Below are 12,260 nucleotides of genomic sequence, written 5' to 3' on the forward strand. Positions count from 1 at the left end.
AAAGACATCATCACATTTAACAGCTGATAATGAGAGTTGAATAAAAAACACAAAACCTGGGCGTAATCGTACTAATAATACGAGCATGTTAGTGTTTCTCCAATGTTTGCAGCTTTTGAAGAAAAGCAAGCCTTCATCTGGTGTTTCTTTTATTTTGTCCAAACTTGTAATCAATTCCAGGTGGAAGAATAGAATAAAACTAAATTCCTTTAAGAAATTTACCATGAATACAGTTTTGCCCTCTCCAGGTCCTCCCTCTACCACCATCATCCTCCTTTGGCCTGGACCTGCTCCACTATCTCGACAGCCCCGGACATCAGCTTTGCCCTGCCGAAGAACTGCCTCTGCAACGCCCCCTGGTGCACCTCCTGCTCAGTCACTTCGGACACAGCCTCCGCCTCGTCGTCCTCCTGCACATGGGGAATAATGAGGTGTTGTTTGCAATATATTTTATGTTATGGCTATATTAGCCAATTGCTGACGAAAAAAATAAAAAAAGAGACTGCACGGTAAATTAGGGTAATTTTAGTGGTTTTACACAATGGTGGAAAGTAAAGTATAGAAGTAAATTATAATTTTGAGGCACTTAAGTATTTCTATTCTATTAGGGTCTTTTATACTTATACTTCACAACATTTTAGAGGAAAATATTGCACTTTTTACTCCACTCAGATTAAGATTTTACATTAAAAAAAACAAAAAACATATGGACTTGTTGGAGTAGTTAATAATGATGCATTAATATACATTAAACCCAACAGTATATGAACACGTTAAAATAACTCCACCACCACTAACTAGATAATTTAAATATGTTTACATATTTCTACATCTTTAATAATGATCCAATTATAATATACAACACTGACCGGGAAGTACTTTTACTTTTGATTGATTTTGATGCTAATGTACTGTATTTAATTTTTGACATTTTGAAAGCAGCTTTTGATGTCACTTTCTCAATACTTCGTCCACCACTTGGTTTCCCATATCCATGTTTAGTTAATGAGCAGTTTGTAAATTAAATTGACTAAATTATCAAAATAACTAACTTCAACAAATTGCTTTACTACGGCCATCCAGAGGTCTTCCAGCACGGCCTTGCCAAAGTGGTCCAGGTTTTTCAGATATGGTCTCCCCTCCACAACGCCTCCCCACTCACATGGGTAACTATGTCAGAAAAACACAGTAGGCTCAACTAACACACTAAAAATTATATTTTAGTGGTAAAACTATATGCTATTTTTTTAAGAATACTTCATCAGTTGATACCGAAAAACCAGTAGGTCTACCAAAAAACTACTTTTCAAATTAAAGTATTATAAAATTATAGTGAATTATTGTTTTATTGCCACAGCAGCAGTATAAAGAAATGACCGAGATGACTCACTTTTCAGTGACCTTGACTTCACTTTCCCGGATCCTGCTCTTCAGAGAGGCCATTTTAGACTCTGCCTCCTTTGATTCAGGAACAAAGTCAGCTCTCCAAGCCACCGGAACTGATCTGAGAAACAGAGGGCAGTTAAATTAAAACAGAAAATGGTTTACCAGCAAAGTAGTACTACAGCATCGAAACCAACTTCAGGGAACCACAAATACCATCTACATCCTATGCCCATTTTGTCAGAATGATCAGAAAGAGTTAGTAATCCATTTAATTGATTTGTTCATTCAAACTTAAAGAGCATAAAAGAGAAATGTTTAGACAAATTGTCATGTGTGAATGTGAGCATGGATTGCATACTTGGTGATGTTTGGATCTCTGAAGTAGCAGAACATTCGCTGGTGTGCTGTGTCGGGGAAAAGAGCCTGAAACTGACGGATCTCCATCTCTGTGATGGACAGGCCTGCAGGGGCCGACGCCAGCTGCACACAAAGAACATTTAAAATTCAAATTCACATTTAAAAATAGACACATTCACTTTTACATGTAGTTAGATTTTTCTGTGCATTATATCACAAAATCTAAATATTTCTACAGAGGTCTGATCTGTAACAATAACGTAATAGTTACTGTTGCTGACATTTCTCCCTTTTAATATATTTTAAACCTTTCCAGTTGCTAAAAATAAAGCAGGTTCTTGCACAGAATAAAGAATCAGTTCTTTATATAATCAAAGAGCAATTAACACCTTGTGTACACAGATCTACTTACTAATTCTTTAATTCTTTTTCATGAAATCTTACCCAGCTGTACTGTGGCAGGTCAGGGAGGACAGGTTTGGGAGGCACCAGGCCGTACCTCTCCCCCAGGATTCCCACCATCATCTGGCTGCGGCAGACCTCTGACAGGCACAGCTCGGTGGCTCGCCCCGACTCCTCCTCCGTCACTCCCCAACGCAGCTCCACCTCCTGCAGGTAGAGGCAGTGTGACGCAGCACGACGCCGGAGCTCAGGAAACACATTCCGCACCAAGATATCGCGCTCAGCGTGCATGTCTCTGAAGGTGGAGGAGATAAACACACGTACACCTCGCCACCTGAGGACAGAGGAAGGAGATGGTGTTAAACTAGTGACTCAAAGGCAGGGCGAAAAATGTCTTGGAAAGCGGGCCTTTAATGTTAAGCATCAAGTCAGAAAACTGCTCAGAATTGCTTTTATCCCCATGAAAATAAAATGACCTCAACTTGGGGCTGGCTGGTATTGGGACAACTCTGTTTGTTGTCTGAGTGCCTTTAGCTCCCTCTGGTGGTGGGATGTTGTGCAGTCTGTCTAAATGCTCCACATGGTCCAGCAGCCTGGATGATCCTCTTTCTGCCACAAACCTGGTCACATAGTTAAAGAAATAGTTCAAAGGTGTGGGAAATACATTTATTCTTAAATTTATTTATTCTTGGCAAGAGTTCAATGAAAAGAGTTAAAGATATACTGAACAAAATTATTACGTAACACTTTTGTTTTTGCCCCCATTCATCATTTTCAAGTGGCCTTTTGTTGTGGCCAGCCTAAGGCACCCCTGTGCAAAACCCATGTTTTCTGATCAGCATCTTGATAAGTGTTTGATAAGCGTTTATAATTTTGTTCAGTGTTGTTCCCACTCTCATGTCTCTAGGATAAATATGAAGCTACAGCTAGCGGCAGGTTAGCTTAGCTTACCATGAAAAATAATAAATAAATTAATAAATACATTCCCACCTTTATCGATATATCATAACCAGAAACCCAAGAGTTTGCTTTAAAGTGCCAATGGGCTTAAAATTATTACATCTATATAAATCATCTGTTTTTGGATTAAAATGAATAACCAGACATTTTACCTCAGTATTTGTTCACTGAAGCCTGCCAGCTCCACACAGTTCCTGTCAGCGATGTACTCTGAGTTTCTGCAAGCAGTAAAACATTAAATGCATTCAGGAAAAGTTTGAAACAAAAACAAGCTGGAAGCTAAATCTCAGTCCATTTGGCAAGTTCACAAAAACAACATAAAAAGTACCTGCCTGTGCTGAAAAGAAAAGTGTAAAGTCCATCAGTCACTGTGATAGATGTGAGTGCAACTTTAGCTTCCCAATGTCTGTGAGATATAGGAGTAATAGCAGCTACAGCAGCACATTGGAACATTACCTCTCTGACAAGAGGATTCTCACAAAGAGGGTTTTGTGGTTTATTTCCTTCTTGTAGTTGTTGATGGTGTACTCGACATCATAATAGTTCCAGGAGTCAGTTACCGTGATGATGTTGTCCACCTGAGCAACAAGGTCAAGGATTACAAGGAAGCATCTTGTACTGTTATCTAAAGCAACGGCTGTCACCCTTTTCTGATCCTTAATCAAAACAGAAGTAACCTGTACCTTAAATTCCAGTATTGGCTCAGCAAATATCATTAAATCGCAGATGCAAGTGTTAAAATGTAAAACCTCAAAGACAGAAAGGCCACAGCTAAAAATAAAAGACTTGCATGCAGGTGGAACATCTTTCTGCCTTGTCAAATGTAAACCTCGAAACTTCAGCTGTCTCTTTTGTAAAATTGATTGTCTGATAAATGTGCATGACTGAGCTGCAAGCCAGTTCCATTAGGTGCTTTTAAGCATTTATCACACAAAAGTAAAGACTTTATAATCAGTTATTTATTTAAAATTTCTTCCCTTAATAAATTTCCCTTAAAGATCACTGATCTCTGTTTTAATCATAAATGTGAGAAAAATCTGTCAAACATATCAAAATAAACCATGTATGTACAAATATACTAACCTTGTTTTTCTTGGTGAGCAATGTGGACAAGTAATTGCAGTCCTTAGCATCATCTGACTTATTTATACATGCCTGCAAAAGAAAAGTATTTATTAATAAAGCCAAAATTGACTGAATAGTAACATCCTTCTGAACACAGCTCAAATGTTAGTCTACTAATGCAGAAATATAATTCAGTAGTGTCCATCCATATTTAACTTATTTTTGAAGTAAATTAGATGTTTAATCATTCTACATAAAATTAATGCTGGTATGAGACGTTAAAAGAGGATGAAAAAACATTTTCATGACATGACACACAGTAGGATGCCACAGAAAAAAGTCCAGACCTCTACTTGCTCCATCACACTCCTGACATTATCCAAGAGAACATCAGACTTCAGCTTGACTTCTTCGCAGTGACTCCAATCAGCTAAGCAGAGCTGACTGTCCTCGGCACTGCTGCCAATCATCAGAGAGAGAAGAACTGCCACCTCCAAATCTGAGAGAACGTAAGAATGAGGAGAGATTAGTGAGAAAAAAAAGAATACAGTTCAAATAACACTAATTGGTATAGAGTTTTCTGATTTCTTTTCAAGTCAAATTGCTCAGATGTCATTCTTCCTTTTTGTTATTGCTAATCAGAACACAACAGGCCCTTACAGATGCAGTGAGCTTATTCTCCTCCTCATTCTTCTTCTTCACCCCTGTCCTTGTGCACACTTCTTCTTCCTCTTCCTCCTCCTTGTTTTGTTCCTTGAGATCTGGCGGGAGGCAGAAGTCCGTATTCTCATTCCAGGACCGATAACGCCTCAAGTTAGCAGACAGCACGATAAGGGTTCGTCCGGGGAGCGGGGGCACATTGTAACGACAGGAGATCTGAACCGCCGTCTCCAGAGCTTTGCGGTAACGGTCCAACAGAGCAACAGAGTACAGGATCTTACTGGATGGACAGACACAGAAATCGTTGCATTATATAACTGAGTACATCCATGCACGTTTTAAAATAACACAACCGCAACAGGCGGTCAAAAGCACTTCTTATCTGCATCTTTGAATGCAGAGAAAACTACTAAAATTCAAAGGACATTCTCATACTTGGCCTTCAGGAGCTGGTCCTTCTTCATTCTGTATTGTCGGTAGATAAACGGCACTCCAAGTGTCACCCTCATCCTGCTCCTTGAATACGTCCCCCAGTCCAGACGATTGAAGCGCTTGCTCTTGGGAACCTTCTTCAGGATTCCCTTCAGGATCTCTTTAACAGGGGGGAGTGCTTGCTCTGACGCTGAGGCTGAGGCTAGAGGACAGAGATGCAAAAAAATATATGAAACATTGCTGATTTTAAAGTATGAGTCTGGCGTTATTCTACATTTTTCATATTGTTAATAATTCTCATGAAAGGACCAAAACCGATAATGACCAATAATGACAATCAACATTAGCTGCAGGCCTAATTTTCACACAAGATTTGTTGTTCTTTTTTTTTTTTAAATGTCATGATTGGACTTTCAGCCTTTTTCCAAACGCAGAATAAGTGGAATGTGATAAACTGAGCTACCTGAAAGGGAGTTTCTTTAATCAGAGTTTCAGACAAGAGTTTGACGTTTCTCACCCAGACTGTAAAGGTCCATGATGACTTTGTAGGCCACGAGGAATCTGAAGGGAAACTGTCGGCTCTGAATGACTGCTTTCTGTAAACACATCACCAACACGTGGTTACAGAAAGAACTTCATAAACTGTGCCATACAAACGAAACATTACCACCACAAATCTGACTCCTCTATAAAAAAAAAAGTCTCAAAATACAACATGTCACGAAACTCTCTCCTTTACCTTTACTAAATGTATTTACATTTTTTTTTTAAAAGGCTTCCAATTTTTATTTTAAGTACATGTTTCACTCTGTTGGAGCTCACCTTATTGGTCAGTCTGCTGAGGATCTTCTTGTGATGAGCCTCACTGATGCCCTTAACAATCATGTTCCTCAGGTTCCTCAGCATGGCCATGAATGGAAGAGACTTATTGTCTGCACAGGAGAGAGGTTATTCATCAACATGCATGATCACAGGCATGTTTGTGTTTATGTGTTAATAGATTGTGACAGCATGTGTAATTTCAAATGTATAAATGCATCTTTGGACTCGTGTCTTGTGTAAAGAGTGTTGTGGATTTGCCCAACCAGTGTATGCACTGGAAAATATGTTGTATTCATTGCTTTGTTGATTGTCGACAGTAAAGACGGACAGTCATTTTCCCACCGTCATGTACTTGGAACTGATGATACAGAAATTACAGTGTTCTGGCCAGCAAGCCTGTGCATGTTGTAAATCTCCCTAACAAGGTGGGGCTTTCATTCTTTCAAACAAATGACACAGACAACTTCTCGAAACTTATGAGGGAAAGGAAAAAAAAGTGTTCAAATTTCCTTGGATGAATTAAAAGAAACAGTTGAACACTTTGGGTATTTTGGAATAATGTATGTGCTCAGCAGACCAATGAGCTTCTCCCAGGTGGCGGCTTTGTTGCCCTCCCGGCTGAGCAGCCGTTCCCAGGTCTCTGGCTCTTTGAGCGTCATTCGCTGCCCGGCTCTCTCCCTGTCCCACACGCCCTTTATTCCACTGCGGGTAAACGCCTTCAGGTCAGCAGGATACCTGGGACCAACACAACCACAACTTTAAATGGAAGCAGGACAAGCCCAGTGACTAGCCACTGGGACAACAGAGAAAACACACCAGGCCTGAGACTGAAACTAAACAGACCCCTTTCTCCTTATTCTCCCCTCCTCTGACCACTCTGCTGTGTTCATATTGTCTAAACAGTAAATTATTCAAGTGCTGAAGGATAGTAAATGCTCAGTTTCTTCTAAATAAGGAGCTTTAAGTGTGTGAAAAAAGGGCCTGTAATAAAGAGTCCATAGTTCTTGTACAGGTTAACTGGACCATTCTGCACATTTTCATGAGGAGGTGGGGGTTAAAGTAAACTGTTACAGAATGTCCACCACTGGAGGAATATGTGAAGTTCTTGAGTAAACTGAAGTAGAGAGACAGATAGCGGTTCAATGTTATGTGTATGGCTTGCTCTGTGTGATAAATACTTAACACCAACTAAATTCAACCAGCTGATTCAGTGATAGTAAAACCGTGTGTATATCACATTTGTTTATAGCGTTAGCTTTTTGTGAGTAGCATAAAGGGAACTACACCTTCACCTCTGTGTTGTAAAATCTACCTTTTACTTTGCTTGTAGTATGCAGTGTGTGAATGTCTGTGTGTGTATGTGTGGCTTACTTTTTTCCCAGAATGGCCATAACATGTTCAGCAGGTTCTTTAATGTGAAGCCTCTTGATCATCTTCTTTATACTGAACTCACTCTGCTTTTTATCCACCACTTCCCTGCCCTCTACCTGCAACTGTGCACACATAAACCAGTGTTACCCATGTGAAGAGGTTTCTTCTAAAACTCCAAGAAGGTGGGTCTTGATGTTCAGAATAAATGTTGCCAAAACCTTTTTCATGTAACAATCTGCAGTGACTTAAGTACCTAAGCCTAGCTAAATTACTTGAGAAAACACTTACAAATAACTCAAAATGTAAAAACATTTATTAAAAAAAACTATTTAGTGACACCACAACAAAAATAGGTACTGTATATGGACTTACAAACTTCTTCAGAATAGATGCATCTGTTCTGAGAAAGTTCGCCCACAGGGTCAGCTGCTGATCAGTTGGTTTCTGGAAATCAATGACAGCGTACATAGAACAAACCATGGTGATCAAGAGAGGATATCTGAGCCACTTATGCACAGAATGTTAATTTAGAGCGATGACTCAATTGTACAAAATAGAAACCGCACAAACTTTGATATATTTTTAGTGGAGGTGTTAAACAGTGTGGGTGTCAAACTTTACATGTAAAACTACAGTGAAAACAATAAACGAAAGAGACACTGATACTGACACTGTTAACTATTAATAACAGGGATGTAATATTGATATTGTTTGGTTTAACCTTAGTTTTAACATTGAACTCCATGAAAAACGTTAAACTAAATTCTTCACTACCTTGGCATTGCGCCTGTTGCGGTTGTGTTTGCAGCGCTGTTTGCGTGTGTTGTATTTGGCCAGCTGATACTCGCTGAACTGCTTGAACTTGTCAGCCATTGCCTTCTTCAGGCACATTGGCAGGGAGTGGCTGAAACACTGGAAACAGACAAACATTGTTTAGGCTGGTCAGAACTAACAGCACGGATTCATCCAGAGTCAACCACACAGCGGGCGCTCGCTATGACTTACTGTACTATAGATTCGGACTACTTCCAGCCAGTCTGAGGGCAGCTGTACAGCAGCACAGAAGTATCTGCGGACATGTGGCTTGGTGGAGGGCTGACTGGCAGCCAGAGCCAATAAGAAGTTTGCTGTGATGCGGATGTTCAACTCCTGGCGAGTGTAAACTGCCACCTGAGTGTCAAAAGAAAGAACAAGTACACCACACATGACTGATGAAAACGATTAGAAGCCTTTACTGTCATAATGTGTACAGTCCTCTTTGATTGTTTTCACTGTGCAACAAAGACAGTCATGTTTCAGTAACTGATCTGAAAATAAATTCCACTGTCCTGTTTGTTTGGCAAAAAAGAAGCTAATGCAGCACAAGCTATGTTCAAGAAATATTTTAATAAAACGGATTAAAATATTTCTATTTTCTACTGATTCTAGAGATTTCCATCATAACTGGTGGTGGTGCAGTGGATAAGACACATGCCTTTGGTGTAAGAGACTCAGGTTCAATTCCCCACTGTGACACACCCACCAATTTGTCCCTGAGCAAGACACTTAACCCCTCGTTGCTCCAGAGGCGTGCGACCTCTGACATATATTGCAATTGTAAGTCGCTTTGAATAAAAGCGTCAGCTAAATGACTAAATGTGAACTGATACAATACATTTTTTTCTGGGTTGTTTTGCTTGATCATAACAACCTAATGAAGTCCCAGTAGAGTTGAAACATCATCACTTTAGTTAAAATAGCAGTTGTAGAGCTACAATCCAGTTTACAAATAAAAATGCCTTCAGATACATAGCCCTACAGACAGCCACCATGCATACGCACCTTGAGAAGAAACTGTGGGTCACAGACAGAGATGTCCTTCGCCAGATTTGTGATCCTGGTCCAAACACTGTCCTCTGAGTCCCAGTCTTTCTGGCCTGGTGCTTTGCACTTCTTGACCAGGGAGCAACACACCTCGTTCAGCAGGAGATACTAAGGAAAACACAGAAAGATAATTAAGTATGTGTTCACAACTCAGATGAATCACTATAATCAACACATAAAATTAAGTGCACAGGAAAATTATTTGGTAGCACTGGCGCAGAAAAGATTTTTTCTACATACATATTTTCTCCTACCTTTTTATCATTCAGCTCCTCTTCAACAATTTCATTTCCTCTATCAAACTCAGCAAATTCCTCCTGCCTGTTGACCAGAGCTTGTTCGAAATCCTCGCTGCCCAATTCTGTTTCCAGGACAGGTAATATCATGGCTGTCCCAGCGTCATCATCCTCCACCTCCATCTCCTCTTCGGGCAAAACGTCATCTTCCTCAGAATGTGTCTGATGCAGGAGAAGTAGCATTAAAACAGTAATACTGCCCAAAAGGGACGCATCAACAACAGTGTTTTAGCAACAAAGGTAATTTTATTTGGTCAAAAAAGTAAAACAAATTTCATTTACCACACTTGTTTCTTCAAAAGAGGACTGCATCACTTCAATTGTTTCCCCTCTGCCTTCGTCTCCTCCAACATCCCTCTTCTGTTCACCACCCAGAGCATGTTGGAGGACTGAAGGGGGATGAGCAAAATGACTGAGCAGAGCACTGCTGGCCAGGGATGTGCAAAGCAGAGAGTCGTTGGGTACAGATGTAGAGGAAGTCAGGGAAAAAGAGAGATGAGGTGAATGGCCATTTAGGAGCTTGTTCTCGGTGCTGAGGAGAGGAGAGGTGAGGGCAGGTGAGAAGGAAGAGGTAGAGAGAAAGGACGAGGAGGTGGAAGACAGGCTGGAGGGCTGGAGAGAGGGGCAAGCTGCAGAGTTTAAGATTGGAGGGCAAGGCTGGGGCATCAGTGTGGAGGTCTGAGCTAAGAGCTTATTCTCCAGAGGAGCATAGTTGGAAGACAAACTCCTTCCACATCTAGCATGGTGCGGCTCTCCTTGGGCCACATTTGCCTGATGCAAAGTCAGTGCCCTCATCTCTGTAAAGAAACACATCAATCAGAGGGTCAAAGGCTGTCAAAACGTTGAGTTCCTGCTCTCACAAACTACATAGTAATTCAGCAGCATTCTTCAACTGTTTGAACAAGCGTTGTACTATGATCTTTAAGGGTGTGTTTATTGAAAGCCTTCATAAAAGGAGAACAAAGTCTAGAAACAGTCAGCATACAGCCCCAACTGACTTTTCACAGTTTCATATAAACCAGAAGCATAGATAACATGCAAAACATTAGTAAAATACAATGAATGAATCCCTCCACATAGCTTGCTGCTCACCAGAAACACAGACAGAAAATGTTTTAATAAATACAAAGGAGTTTCAAGTTTTAAGAGCCTAACGTTATGTACTACAAGCCATGTCTTCAAATTAGCAGCGTTATCTTACATGTATTCAAACAAATGTTTAACATCCACAGCCAGTGGATTTAATTACCACAAACGAAGACTTCAACATCCAACACCAGGCAATATATTTACTAGTAGCCTTGTTACTTTCTCGCAATGACTAATGCGTTTGTGTAGGTGTGGTGGTTAGCTATAAACACCCAGATCAGAAGCTAAAAACTCACCACAAACACCAGAGTTTACCCTCCACGGGCCGAGCACTGACTCTGAACAAACGTGTCCTCTGGTGTATCTGATGTTAACGTTTGCTATAGTTCAGTGTTAGTGTGTATTTCGGACGCCTAGGGACAGTGTAGATGTTGATTTCCTCATGCGAGAAGCAGCTTCTTGGCTAGAGAGCGCTGACTGGTCAGTGTTATTTTGCACTCTTTTTTTTTTTTACCGTAATACCACATATATGCACTGCCACCATCAAATGATCAAATGTGAAAGCTGGAACAGGCAATTTATTTCACATGCATTTGTTGAAATTCTCTTTACACGCCAACAGCAAGTAATAAATCTCTGCGACAAAAAGAAAACCATCTGTGGCTGTTGCGGGACTTTAATAAACGCTGCCAATTTAAACAAATGCTTGTGAAATAAATTGCCTGATCCAGCTTTCATATTCGATCATATGATGGTGGCAGTGCATATATGTGGTATTACGGTAAAAAAAAAAAAAAGAGTGCAAAATAAAATAGAGATCCTGAAGAAGGTTCCCAAGAGCAAGCGCTTCAATTGTCTGGACTGGGGGACGTATTGAAGGAGCAGGATGAGGGTGACACTTGAGTGCCGTTTTTCTACCGACAATACCGAATGAAGAAGGACCAGCTCCTGAAGGCGAAGTATGAGAATATCCTTTGAATTTTAGTAGTTTTCTCTGCATTTAAAGATGCAGCTAAGAAGTGCCTGCTCTTTTTCATTCAGCAGGCCCTCAACGAACCTCCTGAGACCTCTGCTCACACCTGGGCACAAAGCCTGGGGGGGAAAGGAGGGGTCCAGGTAGTTGAGTGGCTAAACAATGACCATCGCTTTCTTCGGGAGACTAGGTAAGGAGGTTGTTTTAAGTTGTTTCATTTAATATAGATATATAGGTATGTGTTGATGGTCTTGCGTGTTTCATTGCAGCAAGCAGGTGTCAGCCTTCTCCTCTGAACCCACCTGTTTGGTTGTGAGCTTGGACGGAGAGCTGATGGTGGTTGGCACTGGACAGGGAATGCTGCATTTTATCAACACACAGACCGGACAGGTGTGAACAACCCCCCCCACCCACCTCGTCATTACATCTGTCTTCAGGGCCCAGTTGTTCAAAAAGTTTAATCTGGATCAGAATGATCCGGATTTGGAAATCCTATGTTTTGCTATACAAGATCACGTAACCCGTATTATTTTTGTGCTGGTTTTTCAAAGCAACATTGGATTGGATCGGATCACCCTGATCCA

The 12,260-nt window shown here is 40.6% G+C and overlaps 1 protein-coding gene and 1 long non-coding RNA gene across 2 annotated transcripts in view; one reads left to right on the forward strand and one right to left on the reverse strand.

The window, feature by feature from the left end:
- Window positions 1–11,177, reverse strand: part of LOC119902962 (telomerase protein component 1-like) — a 22,423-nt gene extending 11,246 nt beyond the window's left edge. The window contains 23 exon segments of the mRNA XM_038719363.1: window positions 270–410; window positions 1,053–1,170; window positions 1,391–1,504; window positions 1,745–1,866; window positions 2,188–2,479; window positions 2,622–2,765; window positions 3,258–3,323; window positions 3,562–3,683; window positions 4,189–4,260; window positions 4,518–4,669; window positions 4,821–5,110; window positions 5,266–5,464; window positions 5,780–5,858; window positions 6,085–6,194; window positions 6,662–6,819; window positions 7,456–7,577; window positions 7,828–7,899; window positions 8,230–8,367; window positions 8,461–8,625; window positions 9,277–9,426; window positions 9,573–9,776; window positions 9,897–10,411; window positions 11,000–11,177. Coding sequence (XP_038575291.1) covers window positions 270–410; window positions 1,053–1,170; window positions 1,391–1,504; window positions 1,745–1,866; window positions 2,188–2,479; window positions 2,622–2,765; window positions 3,258–3,323; window positions 3,562–3,683; window positions 4,189–4,260; window positions 4,518–4,669; window positions 4,821–5,110; window positions 5,266–5,464; window positions 5,780–5,858; window positions 6,085–6,194; window positions 6,662–6,819; window positions 7,456–7,577; window positions 7,828–7,899; window positions 8,230–8,367; window positions 8,461–8,625; window positions 9,277–9,426; window positions 9,573–9,776; window positions 9,897–10,409 — 3,543 coding nt within the window. The 5' untranslated portion in view covers window positions 10,410–10,411; window positions 11,000–11,177.
- Window positions 11,178–11,525: 348 nt separating this feature from the next.
- Window positions 11,526–12,074, forward strand: LOC119901787. Its single transcript, XR_005444250.1, has 3 exons — window positions 11,526–11,662; window positions 11,745–11,866; window positions 11,946–12,074. It is a non-coding gene; the product is annotated as an uncharacterized LOC119901787 (long non-coding RNA).
- The last annotated feature ends 186 nt before the right edge of the window (window positions 12,075–12,260 follow it).

Source organism: Micropterus salmoides, unplaced genomic scaffold (assembly GCF_014851395.1).
Source record: "Micropterus salmoides isolate LMB-PRFRI ecotype aquatic unplaced genomic scaffold, ASM1485139v1 Ms_hic_scaffold_14, whole genome shotgun sequence".
NCBI lineage: Eukaryota > Metazoa > Chordata > Actinopteri > Centrarchiformes > Centrarchidae > Micropterus > Micropterus salmoides.